This window comes from Myotis brandtii, unplaced genomic scaffold (genome assembly GCF_000412655.1).
Source record: "Myotis brandtii unplaced genomic scaffold, ASM41265v1 scaffold95, whole genome shotgun sequence".
NCBI lineage: Eukaryota > Metazoa > Chordata > Mammalia > Chiroptera > Vespertilionidae > Myotis > Myotis brandtii.
Genome location: NW_005371920.1, coordinates 808267 through 833608, shown reverse-complemented (window position 1 = coordinate 833608; position 25342 = coordinate 808267). Strand labels below are relative to the sequence as shown.

General features: G+C 37.1%; 1 protein-coding gene across 1 annotated transcript in view; it reads right to left on the bottom strand.

Moving 5' to 3' along the window:
* Positions 1–25342, bottom strand: part of LARS (leucyl-tRNA synthetase) — a 59988-nt gene that overhangs the window by 14115 nt on the left and 20531 nt on the right. Inside the window, exons 7-28 of the mRNA XM_005885994.2 lie at positions 24860–24972; positions 24176–24239; positions 23321–23388; positions 22996–23221; positions 21493–21580; positions 21335–21411; positions 19162–19215; positions 18319–18459; positions 16482–16559; positions 13894–13979; positions 13739–13804; positions 13561–13643; positions 12609–12747; positions 11827–12039; positions 11316–11373; positions 9933–9996; positions 8508–8691; positions 6185–6275; positions 5025–5165; positions 3862–4002; positions 3498–3608; positions 1389–1499 (exon numbers count right to left, since the gene is read on the bottom strand). Of these exons, the coding sequence (XP_005886056.1) occupies positions 1389–1499; positions 3498–3608; positions 3862–4002; positions 5025–5165; positions 6185–6275; positions 8508–8691; positions 9933–9996; positions 11316–11373; positions 11827–12039; positions 12609–12747; positions 13561–13643; positions 13739–13804; positions 13894–13979; positions 16482–16559; positions 18319–18459; positions 19162–19215; positions 21335–21411; positions 21493–21580; positions 22996–23221; positions 23321–23388; positions 24176–24239; positions 24860–24972 (2397 nt within the window). The remainder of the gene's footprint in view (positions 1–1388; positions 1500–3497; positions 3609–3861; positions 4003–5024; positions 5166–6184; positions 6276–8507; positions 8692–9932; positions 9997–11315; positions 11374–11826; positions 12040–12608; positions 12748–13560; positions 13644–13738; positions 13805–13893; positions 13980–16481; positions 16560–18318; positions 18460–19161; positions 19216–21334; positions 21412–21492; positions 21581–22995; positions 23222–23320; positions 23389–24175; positions 24240–24859; positions 24973–25342) is intronic.

The following is a 25342-nucleotide window of genomic DNA, read 5'->3' as shown; positions in this document are numbered from 1 at the left end:
GGGTAAGAGATCAACCAAAGAACTTGTATGTATGCATATAAGCATAACCAATGAACACAGACAGTAGGGAGTGAGGGCATGTGCTTGGTGGTGGGAGCAGCCGGGGAGAGTTCAATGGGGGAAAAAGAAGACATATGTAATACTTTAAACAATAAAGAATTTTTAAAAATTAGAGAAAAAAAAAAAAAATAAAGTACAGAAATTACCACTATGTGCCCAGCAGGCTGGAAAACACTGATTTACATTTTTTTTTTTTTTTTTACATTACTGAGCCTACTTCTTGACAGGTAGTATTCAAGTGTGTTAAAACTATTATTTCATTGACTCCTCACATTACTCTTAAAAGGTAGTTCTATTAATTTCCTCACATTATAGATGAAAAACTTTGTGACCCAAAGATTTTAAGTAATTTGTCTAAGGCCACAAAACTAAGAAGTTAGAGGCAAACAGGGTTTGGACCAAGATCTGCCTGGCCCCAGAGCCTGAGATCTGAAGCAACATACAGCCTTCTTTCTATTTCTCTTTGTCAAGAAATCCAATAGATCAGCTATGTATATGGAGAAAACTAAGAGTCTAACCCAATGATCCCTAATGGAGGAGCTGAAGGGGAGAATGCTGATTTTGCCTGCAGGAGACATTTAGCAATGTCTGAAGACATCTTTGGTTGTCACAGTTGAGGCGGGTAAAAGGGAGGGTCTACTGGCATCTAGTGGGTAGAAGCCAAGGATACTGCTAAACTCTATAGTGTACAGGACACAAATAACTATCTGGCCCAAAATACCAATAAAGCCATTGCTGAGAAACCCTGGTTTCAACACTATAAACAACATTTATCCAGTTACCCTAAACCTGAAGAAATGTAGGATTCCTGGTTCCAGTAATAGGATCTAGAAAGACACCCTAATATACATCAAAAGAATATGCTTCCTCCCCAAACTAAAAAAAAGGGAAGGTAGAACATGAAGAGAATCATTTAGTGCAGCAATTCTAAATCACTTCTCCTTCACCAGACATAATTTCACATACTCAGCAATTCCACAGCTAAAGCCCACACCGGGTTGTTCATGTCCCATAACCACTGATTGAGAAGTGCTATTTCATGGATATCTTCGAATTTAAGTGACTTGTCTGATGAAGCAGAACATAGATTAGAAGGCCTGGGGAGGGGAGGAGGAGATGAGGAGTGGGCTGGAGGGAGTCAATGGGGGGGAAAGGGAGACATATGTAATATTTTCAACAATAAAGAATTTTTTTTAAAAATTAAATTTAAAAAAAAGAAAAGAGAAGTGCTATATCAGCAGATACCTTGGGGGAGACTTCCCCCTCCTTCTACTGGCCTATCTAACCATTACTCATGTGGTCTCAGCTCTACAAGGCCCACAGCTTACCTTAATCATGGCAACAAATGGCATCACTTTCTTCATATATTTCTTCAATTCTGGCAAACTGCCTAGTTCAGTAGCAAGGATTTTGTTATCAGGCAATTTTCCATTATTGTTCTAAAAAAAAAAAAGAGTTGGAGAGGAAAGTAGAGGAAAATATTTTAAAGATGATGGAGGACTGATGTGCCTGTAGGAAGCTGGGCGGACACAGAATGACCTCAACCAGTCAGTGGAGAACAGGAAGAGGGTGCAGCCTAGCATCACGAGGAAGGGGAAGGTGAATGAGTAGCACGGAAGGGAGTCTCGCACCCCTCGAAATTCATACAATACATGATTTTGAGGGTAAAGAAGAAAAGCAGGTACACTGTGGTGAATATTACTAGTATCTTTTTTCTGACAATAATGGCACCTCCAGGATTGTAACACTAGATCTCATCTGGTGAGAAAACAAAATGGTCTTATAAACTTCTAGAAGTATTTCATTATTTGTATCAAAATGAAAACTGCACACAACTATCATACAGATTTATAATCTGCTTTTGAACACTTTGTTACACATTAGCACCATCATGCACAAAAGAATCCCAAGCTATGGACCTGTTAAAAAGCAGTATTATTTCTATCCACTCAAAATCAAGTGCCTGTATCATATATCACTAATATGCGTAAGTCCCAAATGTGCTGTATGAATTTAAATTCACTTCTGCAAACACCAGCTGTCCCCTTTAATAGAGTAAGAAAGCAAGCAGCCTTTTCAGAGTTTGGGGTGACTCATTTTCTCCTTATTGTAGAAACATAGCATCAAAGCCAAGGGTTGGGAACAAATCTAAATGAAAAGTAACATATCGTAAGATTTCCAATAAGCCATTTACTTTCAATTCTAACCTTAACTAAGAAAGGTACATGGAAAAAAAAATTTTCTCTACTTGTCAATGTGTTGCTTTGAAATACAATGAAAGAGAAAAGGAGAGGGTGGGAAACACCCCTTTTCCTTATGTCATGAAAAGGCGCCATATTCCACGTAAGTACACTCTTGATTACAAACTAACATTCTTTTGGATGAATACAAAAATTTTAGAGGAAGCTAATCGTTCCAAATACCAAAAGATGATGTCGTTTTGAAACTGTACAATAACTAGTTAGTGAATACTATGTAAAATTAGAACTTCTAAAAGAAAAATAGTGTGCATTTATTTTTAAAACCTGGGACATTGCATACTATATTTAGTTCTTCTACTGCTTCCTTGAAAATGTTGGTATGAATATTCAACTCACTGAGGCACAGTTTCAGTTCTCTACCTCTGAAAGTAGTGTTTACTCTTACTTATAAGTCAAAATCTGCAAGCAGATTCTAGAAGCTACTTTCTATTTCTATTACACACAAATGGGAAAATAGTTCTCCATAAAATTAGGTTCACAAAGAATAAAAAAAACACTTGCTCTTCTCTTTCCATCAAATTTTGCAAATATAAAAGTTTCTCTATATAATTCTGAATTAACTATAAAAATTATTGAGGCAAAATTCTAATAAAGGTCTATAAAATCAAAACCAGGGATTTTTCCTTCATGTTATCACTTTATGCTTTGGCCATAATCTCTATTCTCTATTTGCTCTCTCTCTCTAAGGGCATCTTCATGGTTTGTGTCTAAGTCTAAATACTGAGTTTCCTTTCAATAGAGCTATCATATATAATAGCTACTTACCTGACGGAGACAAAAACAACATCAAGCTCTCCATTTCTATGGGTAATTATTAAACTGAACATTTTCTTTTAAATTGCTCAAGAACCAAGCTTCGAGTTTTTCAAACATAATAAGGTTAAAGTTTCATGAATCTCAGCGTTTTTGCTTCATAATTTTAATCACATGGATGAAAAAGTCCTAAAGTCTTTAATTACATGCAACTAGATTCAAGCTTCCAAAATGGTGAAAAACAGCAGCTTTCCCCCTGGCATCCATTCAGGAGTCACCAAGGACAACAAAGGATGCTCCATGACTAGAGGTAATGAAACTAAGCTGTCGGTCTTCCCTCTCCCGGACATTGTCAACATCCTAAAAACAAAAGCCACACAGGGAGACACCGCAAGGTTGGGGGCAGTCTGCTGAGAGCATCACCTGAAAGTGATGACGCAGAACTGACAGGGTGGTGTGTTGCCAGGATGGATAGTTCTTCGCCACATAGATGGTGCAATGGGAAGGCTTCTGAGGTGGTAGCGTGTCAGTCTTCTACAAAGTAAAAGAGAAGGAAAAAACCATGTAATCACTTTCATATAAACCCACAATAAAGAACCCTCCCCCAGGATATACCACTACTGCCTTGAACATTAAAAAAGACACATAATGCAGAACTGCATTAGCAATGAAGACAGCCCTACACACTTTAATGAACGTTGCCTTAATTTTCATTACTGTTAAATATTAATTGACCAGTAACTTCTCAGGAATGACCTTAAAAAAAAAAAAAAAAAAAAGACGTCACCTTCCCTTTAGCTGGCATCATGTAATTCTTCAGTCGCAGTCTAAGGTCATGTGCGACCTCCATGAGATACTGCGAGGAACGTATCAGGACGTCATCCACAGGACCCACGACAGGCCAGGAAGCACGCATAATTGAGTCAGGCTTTTAAGTAAAAACAGAAAGGCTCAGGGAGATTAGACAATACGACTATTTTATGATTCTTGATTACGATTTCATACCAAAGCTACCATCTGCAATGGTGTGCTCAAAGTTCAAACCCTGACTCCACACAGCACACTTCCACAGCCCCTGACCTAATGTTCCCGAATTCAAGCTGTGAAGTCTTACTCTACATTCTTAATTAGCATCCATTTGTACGAGCATGTTAATACCCACACACATATGCTCACTTTCAAAGAAAATTATGTAATGCTAATTTGCCTCAATTTAATCATTATTATATAAATCATGCACACTCTCAGTTTTTACCCTATTAATACATCCAGTACTGAAAGTATGGCTATGTGGTATATACACCATAAGCACATTTTTGTATTGTTTGTGCAGTGAAAAATGCAAAAGAGCCTGGCTAATAAGGTTGGAAAGGAGTTATTAAACCAGCCAATCTGTTTATCTGCAAGCCAGGGAGAAATAATTGAATTTATCTTCACAGTAAAAATGCTAATATAATATCCCTGAATATGCAGCCCTATATATATGCCAGGAATTTTATATAAAGCAAGAATATTTATGCAAATATACACTCCTATCTTTGTTTATAAGCACTTCGTAACATTTATATCTTTCTCAATATTTTCACCTCTTTAACAAACAGTTGGAAAGACAATATTAGTTAGACATGTATTTAAATATATACCTGAATATATTTAAATGTATTACAACATTTCCTAACAGGAATTAGGTGAGAAGCCACATGCATATAATCAATGTTTATAAAATATATACACTGTGCATATAAACAAAGGCACGCACATGATGTTGTCTAAACAGGAGGCAGCTTCTTAACCTGTTAACCTGTTGTAATAATTATGATGATGAATGTAGCATTATTCTTAAAATATTCATTTTCAGCATTTTTCTCTTAACTAACAACATTACCCCAACATTTATTTAATGAGACAAAAATCAAAACCGGCCACAACATCTTAAATGCATAAAGATACCTTTCCCAGGAGTGTCCAGATGTGCTCACACAAATGTGGACAGAATGGAGCCAAGAGAAGTGTCTGAACTTCAATGAATCGGAACACGAGGTCTCTGTGCATCCCTTCAATGGCCAATTCTCGGTACTTATCTTTCGCGGCCTAGAAAATTGGAAATTATTTACCATTTCTCTCCCCATATGTCTTTAGAACAAAAGTAAAGAGAAAAAAATCAGTAGCTCTCTTAACAGCCAATCAATGTTCTCTCATTGATGTTTCTATCTCTCTATCCCTCTTCCTTCCTGTCTCTCTAAAAAAAAAAAAAATCAATAAAAACATATTTTTAAATAATTTTTAATAAAAATTTCTTAATGATAACTTAGTTACGCATTTTTAAGTTTTAGTCTTTTAAAATTCCATAATGAATTTTTGTAAAGGTATTACTTTAAAAATTTGCAAGTAAATGTATATCAATCCTTGTCCAAAGGATACTGCAGTTTTATGAGTCTGAAGAAAAAGTTTTTGAAAGGACATTTTGTAACAGACATTAAAGCTGAGCAATTTAAACTGTATACTAAGGGCAAATGCTCGGCATATAGAAAAGATATTAAGTATCAAAAAAGGCTATACCTTTGGCACACTGCTAAGCTCAGCACTTACCCTTATTTAACCACATCTATGAAAACCAAGTTACAGAAATCCCAATGTGATATTTAACACAACTGATTTTGAGTAAAGCTACATTTTCACTTTAAGCACTTGAACTGCCAAACTTGAGGAAATACTGACACCTTGTGGAAAAACTCAGAAAATACTGCTTTTCAAACTAAAAGCAGTTACAATTATGCCTTTATTTTTCTTTTACTTTTTAATGCCTTTATTTTTTATCAACTTAGAAATGTTTTTCTGGAAAGAATTATTGATTTTTAAATTTAATCTCTTTATTAATGCTCATAGCTCAATAGAAACAGAATTACTTATGTTAATTGAACACAACAGAAAAAATACCAAAGAAAACTAGTTATAATCACAATTTATTGAAGAATTTTTAAATTTATTAACAAAATTTCCAGTCTCCATTTTAGATGAGTTGTTATGATAGAGCAGGAGAGAAAAAGGGGGAAAACACATAATATAGACACTGACATATTTTATAGCTATTAAAAAAATGAACAGCCTACCTGCAACTCAAAAAACCCTGTTTTCAAAGCTTCTTTAAACATCATCTTTTCATAGTTTTGATCTGTTTTTATAATTCCTGCATTCATTTCACTATTGAATAGGAAAAAACGGTTACTGAGTGTGAAGGCAAGTATAGCTAGGAATCAAAAACTGCTGCTTATACTCATAAACAGTAAAATGAGAACAAAGCCCAAAACATTTAAAACTGCTCTACCACAAGACCATTTTCATCTTCCTTAAAGACTGCCTATTATCCCTCTCTATTATCTGTATACTAGAGGCCCAGTGCACGAAATTCGTGCACTCAGGGGGCGGGGGTGGAGGGTCCCTCAGCCCGGCCTGTACCCTCTCACAGTCCGGGAGCCCTTGGGCTCCTTAGCGTGAGCCCGGCTTCTGGCTGAGCAGCGCTCCCCCTGGGGGAGCGCACTGACCACCAGGGGGCAGCTCCTGCGTTGAGCGTCCGACCCCTGGTGGTCAGGGCATATCATAGCAACCAGTCATTCCACCGTTGGGCTGAATGCGAGAGGGCGCAGGCCAGGCCAAGGGACCCCACTGGTACACGATAGAGGCTGGGGAGGGATGCGGGAGTTTGGCCAGCCGGGGAGGACTCCAGCCCATCTTGCTCAGTCCTGATCTGCAGGACCCCAACAGCAAGCTAACCTACTGGTCAGGGCGTCTGCCCCCTGTTGGTCAGTGCCCATTATAGCAACTGGTCAACCAGTTGACTGTCTGCCCCCTAGTGGTCAGTGCACATCATAGCAAGCGGTTGAGTGGCCTTAGCATATCATTAGCATATTACGCTTTGATTGATTGAACAGACGTCTGGACACTTAGCATATTAGGCTTTTATTATATAGGATGCACCTTTAAGAACATATTGTCACCTGACATTGCTTAGAGCTCCTGCTTATGAAAACACTGTTAACCATGCTCTTATCTAAAAACTAGAGGCCCAGTGCACAAAATTTGTGCACAGGGAGGGTCCCTAGGCCTGGCTGGTGATAAGGGCCGATGTGTGGGGCGACCAGCAGGGTGATCGGGGGACCCTGCTGGCACCCATCTTGGCTGGCCTGGGGCCTGGGGATTGGGGGCAGCTTTTGCGTTGAGCATCTGCCCCCTGGTGGTCAGTGCGTGTCATAGCGACCAGTCGTTCCGCCAGTCATTCTGCCATTCGGTCAATTTGCATATTAGGCTTTTATTATATAGGATTCCTTGATAACTGGCTAGTGTGGCTCAGTGGTTGAATGTTGACCCATGAACCAGGAGATCATGGTTTGATTCCTGGCCAAGGTACATGCCCAGATTACAGGCTCAATCCCCAGTGGGGTTGTGTAGGAGACAGCCGATCAATGTTCACTCATTGATGTTTCTATCTCTCTATCCCTCTTCCTTCCTGTCTCTCTAAAAAAAAATCAATAAAAACATATTCTTAAATAAAATGTTTTTAAATAAAAATTTCTTAATGATAACTTAGTTATGAAGCCCAAAATGAATATGAAAATAGCTTACCTAAAGTTGTAGTCAAGTTTAACTGTTGCATTCTAAACAACTGACATCGGATATTTAGGAATAATTTTCTCATGCTACTGCAGGCCTTTCATAAAATGGCCTAATCTGGCCCAACTTAGTTCATCTCCTACTTCTGCCCTCCACATACTGTACTTCAAACATATACCATACTCTTTCCAGGGCTTTCTCTTTTCCTTGCAAAAATCCTGTTTGTTTTTCAAGAAACCCAGAACGCACACACCATTATTACACTTCTAATTGGAGGGACAAGTGTTTTTCTCTCTTGCTAGACAACAAGAAGGACCAAGTCTTACCCATTTTTGTAAGACCAGTACTTGGGATGATCCCTGAGACACAGAGGTTGATAAATGTCTTTTGAAGGGAAAACGAAAATGATATTTCTCCATTTCTTTTCATCTACTTTTCCTTGAACCATTCTGCCCTACTTTGATGCAAGAGAGCATGATAAAATGGTTATGAGAATGGGCTTTGGAAAAAGATAGAAGCAAATTCATATCCCAAGTCGGAAATGACTAGCTTTAAGGCATTTAGTGAAATAATTTTTCTAAGCTTTAATTTCTTTATAAAATAGAGCTAAAAATATCTTTATTATATAAGGTTGCTGTGAGGCTAAAATCAGATAATGGATTCAAAGTAATTAGCATTGTACCTGGCACAAGTAAGCTTTCAATGAATAGTAGCTATTATTATCATCTAAATTTATTTTAGGATGGAAAAAGAAAACTTAAAACTTAAAAATGCACCAGAACTAAGCAACTCTCAAGTACCAAGTGGCTGGAACCCATAGGTTACCTGGCAAAAACTTTATCATTGAAGGTGCTGGCTGGACCACTTCGTAGGCTGTCCCAGTTGGCAACCATTTCTTTCACCCACTCCACCCAGGTGTACAGACGGAGAATACCTGCATCTGCCATGGCTTCCACAAAGTTAGCATCTTCCACAGTGTCACCCGCATCAGCCAGAGCCAAGCGCATCCCTGGACGAAGGGAAAAAAACAACAATCGCTGATTTTAAACTGTGGTTCCTTAATATCAATTATGCATCCAGCTGGGTACACTATGAAACCTGCACATAAATTAAGAAATAGCCAAAGCTTTAAAGGACTGCCATGGATCAACAGCAAAACAAAAATCACCAAAAGTAGATGCTGTTAAAATATTTGCACCATCTGTATTAATTTGCATACATTTAGCATCAATATGCTTTTCTTCTCAGGCATGTTGAGTTAATGAGATAAAGTGGTCTTCAATGAGGCAAAGGAAAAATTTAATAAACTGGGGATAGATATCCTATCAACATCTCAGCCTCATTTAGAGATAGCAAAATATTATGATATTTTAATGCATGAAAACACACATTGGTGCTTCCTGTGTACAAATATACGTATATTTAATTCCTAGTCCTCAGAGTAGATTCTTCCTGCCAAGTTTTCTATTAACAAAATTTTACTTTCCAACCAAAATCTTCCATTCTAAAATACTGAAAAAAAAGCCATCAATAAGAGCCTATTAAATAAAGTATAGGACATCCTTGCAATGGAAAGCATGTGGCTGCTGAAAGAGTGAGGAAACTATGAACTGTGTTATGGAGACAGTTTCTTTCTTTAAACCTCATGAACCACCCCTGTTAACTTCATGCTTTTCTTCTGCAGCTTCCTCACCTTTCTCAGGTTTCATAGAACTAAAAAGAGTTTGGGTCTTACCTGGATTAGGCTTTGGCTTAAGGGAATGTTGTAGCTGGTTTGAGCTTCTATCCAGACCACTAAAACTTTCATATCAGCAATAAAGCTGTTTTGCTTTCTTATTATTACTGTGTTCACTGGAGGAGTACTTTTAATTTCCTTCAATAACTTTTCCTTTCACAACTTGGCTAACTGAGGAAAGAGCTCTAGCTCTCAGCCCATCTCAGCTTTCAACATGCTTTGCTCATGGAGCTTAACCATTTCTAGCTTTTGGTTTAAAGTGAGAGACATGCCACTCTTCCTTTCACCTGAACAATTAGAGGCCATGGAGGGTTGTTAATTTGCCTAATTTCAATATTGTTGTGTCTCAGCAATTCTTATGTTTTAAACATTACGGCGCTTGTATACAAAGAAACCATGAATACTTTTAAAGTATTGGTAAGAGCAAAAGAGAAAAGCAATAAGATTAAATTGCCTTGTGTAATCTGAGGAGAATCGAATCCTATGCAACAGCAATGATAAAAAAGTATACTCACCATCGGCTGAAAATTTGTCAATGGCTTGGGTCAAAGTGAGAAAGTTGCCTGTGGATTTTGACATCTGGAATAGAAAGCCAGTAAGTAAGCATTATCAGGACTATACATAAAGTGAAACAGACCCAACCAATCAAGTTAAATGGGTTGGCCACAATCAGATAAAGACAAAAAGGATTAGAAAGGCAGAAGAAAAAGATACCCTAAACTAATTTTACAGAGGTGAGGACTGAAGTCCAGTCAATAGTGACTTCTATGGGTCATTCAGCTGGTGAGTGAGAGCTAGGACAGGATCTCCAGGCTGAAGCTCAGTCCATTGCTCTTTCCAATAGACTCTACTATTACTTTATGCACATGGAATTATTCCACTATAACTCTGGAACACTTCAGGTGATATAAAAAAGAGCTCTATATTAACTAGTCCTTCAAAAATAAACGGACTAGCTCATGAGGCCAGAGTTAATAGGGTTTTAGGAACTTTCTGTGATTAGGGTCATGATAACTGGCTGTTCAAATTGTGCTCTGCCTGAGGGCAGCACATCTAAGGAGCACTGTGCCCAACTGAGCAATCTTTATTTTAAATTTCTTATGTCTTAATCATAACTTTGTTGATATCAAAGAGAGGTGATTATTATATCAATGTTCCACTACATGGCAATAAAATATCATGTACCAATAAAATCAGTACGGTATACAATACAATGTTGAAACCAAAGAAAATGTCATGTTATAACAAACTCCAAAATTCTAACATTCTAATTTAATGGCCAGTCACAGCATAAAACAAAATACAAAAACCACCAAGCTATTTTTTCAACTTAAATGAGAAAGATACTCTAGGTCTTTACAGTTACTGTCTCTGTCTCTGTTTCTCTCTCTGCTCCAGTCACAATTCATGTTACCTTTTGTGAAAATACTAGGAAATACTGTACAAGTGTTCTAATAGGTAGGTTCCCTCCCCTCAATTAAAATACTACCTACTCTACACCTTTTACTTTTTAAATATTTTTTATTGATTTTTAGAGAGAAAGGAAGAGAAAGGGAGAGAGACACATCGATGTGAGAGCAACACATTGATAGGCTGCCTCTTAAAGGACCCCTACCAGAGATCGAGCCCGCAACCTGGGCATGTGCCCTGACTGGGACTTGAACCAGCAACCTTTTAATGCACAGGACGACACCCAACCAACTGAACCACACCAGCCAGGGCTACACACACAATTTTAAAGTTAAAACTTTAATTTGTGCTGGTAGTCCTAAACATTTTTAAATGTAAGACTTTTAAGTATCTGATTTTCATATTCTTTATTTCTTTAATTTTAAAAAGTGCAACTTCCTAAATCAGAATAGCTTTCTGCAGAATTTTTAACTCTCAATGAGCCTTACCTTCTCAGAGTTGAGGAGAAGATGTCCATTTGCTCTCACAGCTACAGGCCATTTGTCACTTTATAGGTAAATGTTTAAAGAGAGGAAATAAAACTTAAAGATTGTGGTTTAGGCTTAAAATTTTGAGATAAATGCTAAAAGGTTAATAAAAGCTTGCTAACATAAATGTACAAGGATATTTACTAAGCCCTGTTTGTAACAGGAAACAAATGAAAACAATGAAAGTGTCCATTAGCAAAGGACTGGTTATAAAACTATGGTATAAGCATACAGTAAATTACTATGTATGTACTTAAAAAACACAGGCAGGGGCTATATAAAAACACAAGTCAGAAATAGTGTCTACAACATTGCATCTTTGTATAAATTAAAATATAAATAAGTATAGATATATGATGCTAATTTACTTGGCAAATCTATACCCTGCATAATAACTTCTTACATATTTGGAGCCATAAGACACTTATGTCAATAAGCAATAAATTTAGCCCACATCCTTTTTAGCACTCACCTTTGTTCTGGCCACATAGCCACATGATTATAAAGATAATATGAAAGATGATTTGGAACAAGGTCCTTGCCAGAGACTCTAAGATCCACAGGATACCAGAACTCAAACTCATGCTTTAGCTGATCTAATTTTCCCTTTGGAATCTGAGTCTTAGGAAATGGAGCTTCCTTGAAGAAAACATAATCCCAAACTTCCTTGGTCATCTGCTGTGGTCTGTATTTAAAATAGAACAAACAAACAACAACAAAACATATGTAATTTTTTAGAAAGAATCAGTATTTCAATCTAACCATGAATTAGGAATCTCTTAATGTAGTTAAAAGGAACAAATGAGTACAACAGACTCCCATAAAAATGAAGGATGGATAATAATAAAAAAGAGGAGGGGTTATTGATTACTTTTTCTCAGTTCAATAGCAAAATAACAAAAACAGCATAGCAAAATTCTGCTAAATGAATTCCTTTTTAAAAAAAATATGGCTTTGACTTTTTTAAAGAGTGGAAGGGAGAGGGGAAAGAAAAAGAAACATTGATGTGAGAGAGAAACATCGATAGGTCGCCTCCCACACACACGTCCAACCTGGGTATGTGTTCTGACCGGAATCGAACCAGTGACCTTTTGGTGCACAGGATGATGTTCAACCAAGTGGCCCACACTGACTAGGGTGGTTAAATGATTTCTCATGAAAACTAAATATTAAAAAAGAACCTTCAATACTTAAATCAAAAGATGGTATATTTTGCTGACAAACTAGATTTCTTTCCCTTATCCATTTACCAACCTGATGCCCAGTGGAGACTCTGCCTGTCCACGCAAGTCACCCCCCTGCAACAGGTGTGCCACTGTGTAAAATGCCATGTAAATAGTGGAATCGGAGAGTGATTCAATCAGCCACTGCTCATCCCAAGGCAGACGGGTACCTGCAAGATAAAAAGAAGAAAATTAATGCATGAGGGACCTAAGAGACACTTCATCTATAAATCCACATTTTAAGAAGAGTTCTCCAGGACTTATAAACCTGCTTATAAAGGAAGTTCTTAAATTTACTCAGAAAATTAATAAAAATAAAATCTATAATAATAAAAGCGTAATATGCTAATTAGACCAGACAGCCGAATGACCTTCCAGACATCATTCCGGACATCCTCTGGACGAAGCTGCAGTGACAGGGGCCAAGGCAGAGGCGGGTAGGGGCGATCAGGCAGGTAGGCGAGCAGTTAGGGGTGATCAGGCAGGCAGAGTGGTTAGGGGCAATGAGGCAGGCAGGCAGAGGTGGTTAGGGGCGATTAGGCAGGCAGGCGAGCAGTTAGGGACAATCAGGCAGGCAGGCGAGTGGTTAGGGGCGATGAGGCAGGCAGGCAGAGGGGTTAGGGGCAATCAGGCAGGTAGGCAGAGTGGTTAGAGGCAATCAGGCAGGCAGGCAAGCGGTTAGGAGCCAGCAGTCCCAGATTGCAAGAGGGATGTCCGAGGGGTCCCGGATTGTGAGAGGGTGCAGGCTGGGCTGAGGGACCCCCTGCTTATCCCCCCCCCATGCACAAATTTTGTGCACTGGGCCTCTAGTGGTAAATAAAGAGCAAACTGGGTTAGTGGGTAGGAGACCCCATCTTGGTTTCCCTCATCCTCTAACCAAAAGCTCTCACTTCCAATTCCGAAAAACACTAGAAAAGAGGGAATTAGCAAAAATTGTTAATTTGCCGAAGTCATTCAAACAGAAAAATCTGAATTTTGCTTACCTAAACCATAAGTTCTTGAGCAAGCATGCTCTTGTAGCCAGCCTAAGGTAGCTTCAAAATTCCTCCTGGTCTCCTCGCCGAATCTGGAGAGTAAAATACACAGTGTCTCCCTTCCCCTTCACTGTCTTCCATGCTTCTCATCTCCTTTCCCTTCCCTCATCACTTTCTCCCATCTTACGTTTCCAGGTTCTTCAAGCACTGGGATGTCTGCTTTTTCCAGTTCTCTTCTCCATAATCCAAGTACCTGGGAGTACACACATTGATTAGAAAAAAGTAAAAGTCTAAAGGGGAAGGAGAGCGACTGGAGGAAATTTCTTGCTACAAGAGACTAACCACTGGTCACACAGGGCCACGACACATTCATCTGAAGACCTGGACATAACTTGTTTCTCTGGTTCCATGTAAATAAATGCATCCCCCTAAATGAAAATAAATAAAAATATATCAGATATCATGTCAAGTCAATCTCTATTCCTCAAGGATAAAACAACTTTTTAAAAAAATGCATTTTCATTATATCTTCTTTCTTCCCAGGGTAAAGTTATCTGCCTTATTTTCTATACACTTGCTTTTGTATTTTTGTTTTGTTCTGTTTTTTCCACTATGTAACCTGCTTCAGTGCCTGCATCCTACAGGCAGAGGCCAGGCAGTGGTTCAAGGCCAGTATGCTATGACATGGGGCACCACGAGAGAACCAAGGGGATGGACCTGCCATAAAGCCAAACTCATGCACATAACACGTGCTTTTGAAAAAGTGTGCATCTTTGTCAAATGGATCACCTTCCCTAGTAGAATATTCCTCTTCAGTGGCAAAATCAAAGAAGTATAATTGTTTTGAAGTCTATAGTTTGGAGATTAGGCTGCCTATGACATCTTTTTATCCTTGTTATAATAATGTAAAGAAAACAGAGAATTAAATATATGAAACTTTAAAAAACAATAGATGCCCAAAAATTAAAAATAGAAAATACTGTTCCTAAAGACTTATAGTGTCATGAAAAATTCCCACTAGAAAACTGACCATGAATTTTATTTTTTACCAAATATAAGTATCTCTTAATGCATTATGGTCCCAAACTTTTTAAGCTAGGATAATTTTTAAAAATAATATTCAGCATTATTATCCATATAATGATTTATTGCTCTGTGTTCTTAAATGCAATTCCTCATGCTGAACTTCAATAGCTGGGATTTTTGTTTAAAGATAGTGAAGTAAAAACATGTTTAACTCTGCTGCCTCTAAAATTCCAATAAAAGGACAACAAAGAGGTGTGGGTTTTTTTTAATGGCACAAACCTACAAAGACGAGAAAAACTGAAGAAACAATAGCCACCAAATTCTGGAAACTGAAAAGCAGGATGAGTGCTAACTGTATTAGCAGGTTGAAGAAAGCTGGCCGAATTCTAAGCCACCAGTAGAGGAAGCTAATAAGCAACCCGTTCGCAAAAAACTCAGGAATGGGTGGCACAAGGTAGTTCTGAAAGAGGAAACGTGAGGCCGAATAAAGGAGGACTAAGACTTTTAAGAGTTATTCCCAGAATGCTTTTGGACTTCTCAAAAGCATCACTGAACCAGAACACCGTGTTTAATGGCCCTCAAATTTTTAAGGAAAAATTATTTCCAATCCAGAATTCTGTTCCCAGGTAAAGAAGGGCAAATGAGGATAGGATAAAGATATTTGAGACATAAAAGGTTGTAAAAATTTACCTTCCAGACACTTTTCTCAGGAAAGCTACTAGAGGCAAAGCTTCACTAAAATGAGAGTTAATAAGAAAGAAGCAGTCAGGGAATCAAGGACACAGGGCATCCAACTCAAGAGAAGCAAAGGAAAGTTTTAGTAATGGTGGAGGAACACCTCAGGACATCGGTGCATCAGTACAAGCAACCAGTACCGACTAAAACAGGCCAGAAGGCTCTGGGAGAGTCTCTAAGATGAAACCAGGAGCACACTGATGTGTTTGAAAGTACTGAGAGGAGAAATAAACAGATGGGACAGAGATTGGGATGGTGTATGGAGAAGTACACTTAAAAGTGAGGAAAATCTTTTTAAAGAGACTATTAACTCCAGGGAAACGCAAAAGCTAGGGAAGAAAAGTTCTCATTGTATACATTATAGATCAGCCATGTCTCAAAAATGTAAACACTGACTATGGCTCTAACATAAATTATAATATACCTATACCAGGATGATGGGGGATGGAGAAGTGTACATGAATGTGGTGAGATTAGAGAGGAAGCCACAAGGCAGGAAGAAGTAAATCTTGATCTTCAATAGTATAAAGTCAATGGCTGATGCCTAAAACTAAAAAATAAAATCAGAAAATTATACTACATTTAGGTTTGAGATCTACAAGAGATGAAGGTCAATACTAAAAAAAACTAAAACAGTTGAAAGTGAGCCCCTCCAACAAAGAGTAATTTAAGAGAATGTGGAAGGATAAAGAGAAAATTGACTTTTCTATTTTAATAAGCCTTACAGACAACTCTCTCTCTGTATCATGAGTACATATAACTGTCAAAAATAAAATTTTAATTTAACAAGTAGTTAAGTAGCTCAATAGAAAAAAGTTACAACAAAAATGAAGATGCGGGGAAGGATGAAAGTGATAAGTAAAGCACCACAGAAAGAGAACTGTAACTGCTGGTATCTCAAATGGCCACCACCAGGAGCATATTGAAGTTCTCTGCATGCGCTCTGCACGTACCAACTTTAGAACACTATTCATCAACGGTACAGGTGGGAAGTTCAACTTAAATGAACTGCTAAATAGGTCTCCTATATTCTGCCACAAAACAATACGCTATTTTTAATAAAGCTCAAGGTTCTACTTCAGACTCCCTGCTAATTCACACTGTAAAGTCTGTCTTTTAACTAAAATATTGCTTCTAAAACAGCCTTGAGAGGATAGCCTTTCACATACAGTGTCAACCATCTTTTTCTGAATAGTCTTCTTTACATCTTGGACCTTCTGTCCTTTAAATCCATCCACCAACATTACCTAAAAGGATGAGAGTGAAGAAAGAAACACATAGAAAATAATTAAAATTTGCTCTGAGTTCCTTCCCCCCGCCGCCAACCAAACTTACTTCCACCCACCAACCCAAGATATTTCTAGGGTGAAATTTATCACATTTACAGCCATAACTTTTTACTTTGGCGTAGTTGGGACAACTAATATGTATAACACGTTTATTTTCTTTAGTATAATTAGGATAGCTGTCATGAGCCTGATTAGGAAGAAACCCTCACTTCCTTTCCACTGCTCAGGTGTCTGTGTGGAGAGAACTCCACTACACTAACTCACTTCGTTCCTCAAGGCTTTGCAAGAAGGAACTGAGCATATTCAGCTCAGCACCACTTAGGCTTCTCTTTCCAAACCCGCCTGTTGCCAACCAGCTTTCTCCTTTGCCTAGCCACGTGATAAACTGAGCTACGAGGAAGGCCTACTATTTTTCAGCTCTGCCTTTTACTTAGTGGGGTAAGTTAATTCTAGGGTAAAATATTAGTTTGCCATTGCTGTCACAGCTCTAAGCCACCATCCCCTTTCCAACTGAAACTGACTTCCCTCTACCTGACTCCTGTGTCTCTCTCAAACAGTTTCTGAGTGAAAGACACAGGTTCTTTTTTGACCTTCCAATCCTCTAACATTACCAAAATGCTTCGTATCTACTTAATTCTTCATTATGAAGTGATACTTCTTCATCATTACGATGCAGTGGTTAAGAGCACAGTTCTAGAGCCAAGCTGCCTAGTTTGAATCTCAGTTCTGTCACTTGCTGGGTAACTGGCTGATCTTGGGCAAATTACTTAATGTCTTAGTGCCTCAATTTTCTTATCTGTAAAATGGGGAAAATGGTGCTTACTTCATGAGGTTATTTTGAGATTTAGAGAAGTTAATTTGTAAGTACTATATAAGTGCTGGCTTTTATTAACACCCAAAATGTGTAAGTTGCTTAAAAGACATATAACCAATTCTTGGTTATCGAGAAAAATGACAGTAAAGGTAAAACAAATTCTCATTTGTGTTCTTAAATACCTTCATTTTAGCTATGTATGGTGTCACATGGGTACCAGACTTATCAGGGTGGTCACTTCATAACATATAACTGTCTAACCACTATATTGTACACCTGAACTAATATAATATTGCATGTCAACCATAATTGAAAGAAAAACCTTTTAAAATCTTCATTTTAAGCTCAAGCAACTAACAACTTAGCTGAATATTCACTTTCTCTAACCTAGTCTTCTTTCCATAGAATGGCAGTAAGTCACATTAACATATGCACAGTTAAGGAAAAAGAGGTTCGTTCACATCTGTTTTGCTCACCTGGCATTTAGTAGTCATTAACAAGTAAGTTAACGAACTGAATAAAATTGTTTGTTTGTTTTTAATATAAAGTTCTTAATTTAAAGGGCCAAAGAAGGGAACATGTATTATCCATGCAATAAGCCTTTGGAGCTCAGTGCATAATAATATGAACAAACTTTAAATAGCTTCTCAAGAAATTAATTCCTTAAGAGATTCATACAGGACACAAAAATGTAATTTCTGTAAATACTATTATTCCCCCACAAAAGAAGATTTAAAAAGGGTTAAAATAGAAGACTCTCTTTATCAATCTCATATTAACCTGTCATAGGTCAGTATATGGCTGAAACCATATTGAGTTTTTCTACATATTTTTTAAATGATTAAGAAGAAAATCACAGAGCATGCAGTAAATCAAATAAAACAATAAAAAATTATTACTTACACCATCATAAAACCCTTTTAGATATAATTTCTCCTTTGCTTCTGCAAGTTTTTCTCGGTCATTCTGGCTCTGAACTTTCAACTCATCACAAATGGTTACAGCAGAAAGATTTCCAAAACCTGGGATTTCAATGACTGGCACCTGCAAAAACAAGAATGTCAGGAACCTACTCATCCTGAATGAACACAAAACAGCCCTATGGGGCACAGTCCTTTTGCCTCCATGGTCAGTAATCACACAGTGACTAACAAAGATCTAGATGTGAATTTGTCCTCCTCCTCTCCACAAATTCTGTGCAGCAACCCCACTGTCCCTCCCTTACATGTACACGGTCCCCAGCTCTCATCCCTCCACTGCCATCCAATTAACTACTAGTAAATAATTAACATTGAAATTAGCAAAATTGTGAAAACAACTAAATTTTTGGAAGATCTTGTTTTGTTTTCTAATAAGTCTTTTGGATTTGTCATGAAAGTTACTTGCTCGTACCTTAAATGTTTTTTCTTCTGCAAGCACTAACGTGAAAACATAAACATTTATGAGTAATATGGCAAAATGTTGTCCTCAGAAGCCTAGAAATTGGCCAAACTAGCAAAATAAGCTACTATAAAATTGGTGATGCTAAAAAGCCATTTGTTTGTTCCTGAATTTCAGGTGCTAATACTTAGTTAGTTTTTCTTTCACTCTTACCTGCCACAGCAGACATCAAGTTAAAATAAACTCTCAAGTAAACCCCCTTATTTCCATACTCCAATAATTAATTTTGTTACAAAAAAAAGTTAGCTCTTTTTTTTCTCTGATAAAGATATGGCTATGAATATACAGAATAATCTATGTACTCACTGGCTCAAATGGCAAGACCATGTCATCTCTAATTCCATACTTTGCTCGTAAAGCCTACAAAAAAATTTTAAAGTTAACATTAATGATCAACACTTTATTAGTATAATAATTGAGAAAAGAAACCTCTAAACTTTTTTTGAGCTATTATTTCTTCTCCTTTCCATACAGAGCAATGTTTTTATCTTTACCACATATCTCAAGAAGGGATCTATGACTTTTAAAAACTCAACAGTTTAAGTTATAATGAATAGCTTAAATTATGAAACTGTATAGCCAAAAGCAAAAACTGACACACACACCCCACTTAAATGGGTTCGTATTCTAGGTTGCAATGAAAATGTGACTATCAGAAAACTTTTCAAAAGTTTAATGAAATCCACCACATCAACCAATTAAAAAAGAAAATTTCATATGATCATATCAACAAATGGAAAAAAAAAAGCATTTGACAAAACCCAGCACCCATTCATGATAAAAACTCTCAGTAAACTAGAATAAAGAGGTGCTTGCTCAGCTTCATAAAGACTATAAAAACCTACAACTGCCCAACTGGCGAGGCTCAGTAGTTGAGCGTTGACCTATGAACCAGGAGGTCACAGTTCAATTCCTGGTCAGGGCACATGCCTGGGTTGCAGGCTCCATTGCCAATGTAGGGCATGCAGGAGGCAGCCAATCAATGATTCTCTCTCATCATTGATGTTTCTATCCCTCTCTCCTCCTTCCTTCCTCTCTGAAATCAATAAAAATATATTTTAAAACTTAAAAAAACAACCCTACAGTTACCATCATAATGATGAGAAACTCGAAGCTTTCCCACTAATATTAGGTAAATGCAAGGATGTCTCCTTTTCCCACTCCTTTTTTTTAAATGTTGACCGTATTACAGATGTTCCCCATCCCCCTCCCCACAGTCCCCTCTTCCTAGTCCAAAGGTTAATTGCACATATAATACATGTTCCCTTCTTTTGCTCTTTAAATTAACAAGTTCAAATTTTTAAAAAGCAGTTTTATTCAGTTCATTAACTTACTTGTTAATGACTACTAAATGCCAGGTGAGCAAAACAGATGTGAACGAACCTCTTTTTCCTTAACTGTGCATATGTTAATGTGACTTACCATGTTTCCATAGAAAGAAGACTAGTTTAGAGAGAGCAAATATTCAACTAAGTTACTAGTTGCTTGAGCTTAAAGTGAACTTTAAAAAGGTTTTTCTTTCAATTATGGTTGACATGCAATATTATATTAGTTCCAGGTATACAATGTAGTGGAGTGGTTAGACAGTTATGTGTTATGAAGTGACCACCCTGATAAGTCTGGTACCCATGTGACACCATACATAGCTAAAATGAAGGTATTTAAGAACACAAATGAGAATTTGTTTTACCTTTACTGTCATTTTTCTCGATAGCCACGAATTGGTTATATGTCTTTTAAGCAACTTACACATTTTGGATGGTAATAAAAGCCAGAACTTATATAGCACTTACAAATTAACTTATTTAAAACTCAAAATAAACTAAAGAAGTAGGCATTATTTTCCCCATTTTACAGATAACAAAATTAAGGCACTAAGACATTAAGTAATTTGCCCAAGATCTGCCAGTTAGCCAGCAAGTGACAGAACTGAGATTCAAACTAGGCAACTTGGCTCTAGGAGGGAGAGAGATGAATAGGAAAAGTACAGAGAACTTTAAGGAGTGAAAATGTTCTGTATGATAATGATGGATATATATAATTACTGTATACATTTGTCCAAACCCCCAGAATGTACAGCACCAAGACTAAACCCTAAGGTACACTATGGTCTTTGGGTGACTATGATGTGGTTCATCTTGGTAAAAAAAGTACCTTTCTGGTGAGTGATGTTGATAATGGGGAGGCTAAGCATGTGCTGGGGTAGGGGGTATAAGGAAAAATCTTCGTACCTTCCTCTCACTTTTGTTGTAAACCTAAAACTGCTCTAAAAAAATAAAGTCTTTAAAGAAATATATTACGATACATTATATTCAATATTCAAACCACAGGAAAATATATAAACATCAGGAAATAGATTAGAGATTGCAGTTCAAAGTGACATGCAATAGCTTTTTAGCCTAATCTCATAGAGAAGTTCAGCGGTACCTAACCAATTAGATGAAGAAGGGGGAACAAAATGTGAAACTCAGATACTCACCTGCTTTTTCTTCAAGTCTCTGAGGGCAGCAAAATCATCGGGGGAGTCAGAAGGAACACTTGTGACCACACCAGTGCCTGATAAAACAAAGTGTGGAACTGATTAATACAGCCAGATGTGGTTACCATAGTATTTCTATAAAGAAATAAACTCTTTACCTTTATCCTCCTTAATGGTGAGCATTGGGAGAACATAGATCACCTTGTAAGATGTTAAAGGTGCAGAAAGTGATGCTCCAAGAATTTCCTGTGTAAGAAAAAGATCAGCATAAAAGGTGAAGAAACTTAACCAATAAAATTGAAAACAATGCTATTTTAAGCCCAAGAAGCTAGTAATCAAAAATATATGAAATAAAACAAAACTCATTCTTTTTTTACCAACTAGACCAAAAATAACTATAAATACCGATTAAGGTTGTAAGGAAATTAGTACACTGACACAGTGCTTTTGACATTGCACTCCTTGAGGAAAGCGACATAGGAATCCATAGCAGGAGCCACAAAAATGTTCACACAAGACCCAGCGATCCAATCCTATGAATTTACCTCAAAGTTAAAAAAAAAAAAAAGAAAAAATGTTTTTCTCTGAGAAGTCTGCCCAATGCTGTGTTAATCTGGGAACAAATGAAACTTTATATAATAGAAAAATTATTTAATAAAATATAAGACTTCACAAAGCTAGAATACTGTATATCCATTTTAAATGATAATGGGAAGATAAATTGAATTAAAAAGATATATCTAGTTTCTCTTTTTTTAAAAAATCAGAAAATCCAACAAGATTGGACCCATATACAATAAACGGCTTGTAGCTGCTTGTTTAGCTAAGGAATGAACTTTTCAATTCCATACAGTTCCCACCCATCCCACTTTATTCATAGAGATAAGCTGCTTTTACAGAATTTACAGTGATGAAGGTTGAAAGCTATTTTTTAATTTATACCACCCATTTTCCTCACTCCAGAATCTGCTCAAATTAACATGGAAAGAAGTTGTATTAGAGACAGTTAAAAGTTTGTGTTATTAATACTGTTCCCAAAAACTCTTCAGACAGAATTCCAGCATCAGGTACTAATGAGATACAAACACAGAAAAATACAGGAAACAATCCAAATATCCATTACAGAGAGTGGTTAACTATACTGTAGTACAGCGAGACAGGAATACCTTTGCAGGAAGGGAGTGAGTACATTAACATGGAAAGAAGTTGTATTAGAGACAGTTAAAAATTTGTGTTATTAATACTGTTCCCAAAAACTGCTCAGACAGAATTCCAGCATCAGGTACTAATGAGATATAAACTCTGCTTGGAACAGAAAAATACAGGATACAATCCAAATATCCATTACAGAGAATGGTTAACTATACTGTGGTACAGCCAAACAGGAATACCTTTGCAGGAAGGGAGTGAGTATTGACTGTGAAATGGACATAAGAGAACCTTCTGGAAAACTGGAATGTTTTATATTTCAATTTGGGCAATCCTTACATGAGTGTATACACATATGAAAATACACCACAAAAATACACACCATTTACATATTTGATGATATGTATGCCTCAATTAAAAAGTCTTGTTTAATATTTTTTTCTCATGCTTCACTGTTGAAATTTTACCTCTAAATTCATGCACTAAAATAAACAGTCTGCTACCCAACTTACCTCTCCCATTAATTCCTTAACAACAGGCACCACGCCACTGTCTTTGGTAAAGCCCTGGAATGACATATTCCTGGCAGCTCTTTGGGTGCAAATGAATATATCACCATTCTTTGTCTCAAACCCAATGTACTTCATATCAGGGCGAACCCAACAGTTTGTCTGTCCAAACATGGTCTCAGGTCTGAGAGTAGCAGCTACCAAAAAGATATTTTTCCCTTTCAGGCCACTAAAAAAAAGATACATTAAAGAAAAAAAAAAGTTGTGGATTTTATCACAAGTATCTGATAGTCAAAAAGCTGAAACAATAACTGTTTGGCAAACCTACCTTAATTTGGATGGGTATGGCTCAAGCACTTTCAACTTGATTAAAGTATATTCCTGAGGTCCAACACCCTAAACAAATAAAACAAAAATGGAGGGGGAAAAAGACTTGGATTAACATCATAATTGAAGGCTGATTTTGAAAAGTAGTCACTAGACCAGTGTTCGCTAACCATTGTTCCGCGAGGTCCGAAAGGTTGGCGACCGCTGCACCAGACTACAAATGTGTTCAAAAGTGGTAATAAACAATGACACACGAATTGGGATTCCTAAGTTCGGATCCTGGCATTGTTGGCTTACTATGCCAAGGCTTTAGACAAACCACTTACCCTTGCTTCACTCAAGTATTACAAAAAATAATGTCACTAATGTGTCCTACAGGCATGTAGGGTGAACTGACGTCATATAAGCAAGGAGGCACACAGCCAAAGCAAGTGTAAATGGAACCTGTGTACATCAGTCAGCCACGTATCTCATTACCTTTCCCCATGCCCTTGTTTCAGAGCAGAGCATTCTCCAGGCAGTGCTTCTCAAACATTCGCATGCATATGACTCACACTGAGAGTCTGTTAAAAGACAGATTCCTGGGCCCATCCCCAGAGTTTGTAATTTAGCAATTTTGGGGTGAGGCTCAAAATTCCTTTTCTATCACAAGCTGACGCAGCTGGCCCAGGACCACTCTTGGAGTAGCAAGGTCCTAGACAAGATCCAGGCACCTAGAATGACATTCTGTCTCACTCTTCACAGCCCCCAGAGTATCACAACTATAGACCTCAACACTGGAATAAAGTTACCTTTTAGGTTTCTGATCTATTTCTTAAACTCTATGACCATATGAAGAATTATCACAAATAAGTACCTCTCCAGTTTGTCTGTCATGATCCATACAAGGCTGTCCATCTTTTGGAGAATAAATGGTATACCTAAAAAATAAGCAAGTGAAAAAAAATAAATAAATAAGCAAGTGACAAATATTGCTATAATATACAAGTTTTAGCCTAAATATTTAGTGTTGCTCCAACAATATTTCTTCTAACTAAAACTTCTAACTGAGCAAATGTCTACATCTATTAATTATGCTTTTATGGTAGTTCTATTGTCAATCTAGTTATTTAATGAAAGATCTCTGCCTTCATCAAAAAAATATTAAAAATTTAAATTCACTTATGAAATGCAAATAGCTTTTAATTAACTCACATAATCAAGGAAGAATCCTAAACAATTTATAGAACAAAAGAATAAACTAAAACACAAATGCAATTATTATTTTTCTGTTTGGCTGGGAATACTGAACAGAATCTTTTGTGAGATCATAAAAGCCAACACTCCCATTCTCCCTGGTTCTAGTTGTCATAAACAATAAGCAGCTCAGAGAAATTAAGAAACTGGCAAGACAAAAACAAACCAAAGGACACAAGAGAACAAAAAGAAAGAAAACATAAAAAAACAAAGGTAATAGAGAAAAGTGGGCTATGGGGCACTGAATTACAAAGCAAGAATTATATGATTTTTGCTTTTTTATACTGAGGGACAACAAACTCACCGTTTTCCAAATTTAATTCTGTTTCTTTCTCTTAATGTTAAAAACTGCCACCTGACAAACGAATCATAGTAAGGATTAACATCAGTGGTGATGAAGGAACGACGCCAGTCTACCTACAGAAGGAGAAAGGAAAAGGTAATTTTTGAGGGTTCTGTCTCTATGAATGAGAATTCCTATGAATCAATTATTTACTCTTCTACTCTATTTTCCAACTAAGAATTATATCAAATTTTAAAAACAAAATTGTTAAGTTCCACCTATTAAATATATATCACAATTATTACATTAATTTTTGTTTAATATGTGTACTTTTAAACACACACATTTATACATTAAACATACAAGAATTATAATAAATTAAAAAAGGAACACTCAGCCCTAGCCAGCTTGGCTCAGTGGATAGAGCGTCAGCCTGCGGACTGAAGGGTTCCAGGTTCGATTCCAGCCAAGGGCACATGCCTGGGTTGCGGGCTGGTCCCCAGT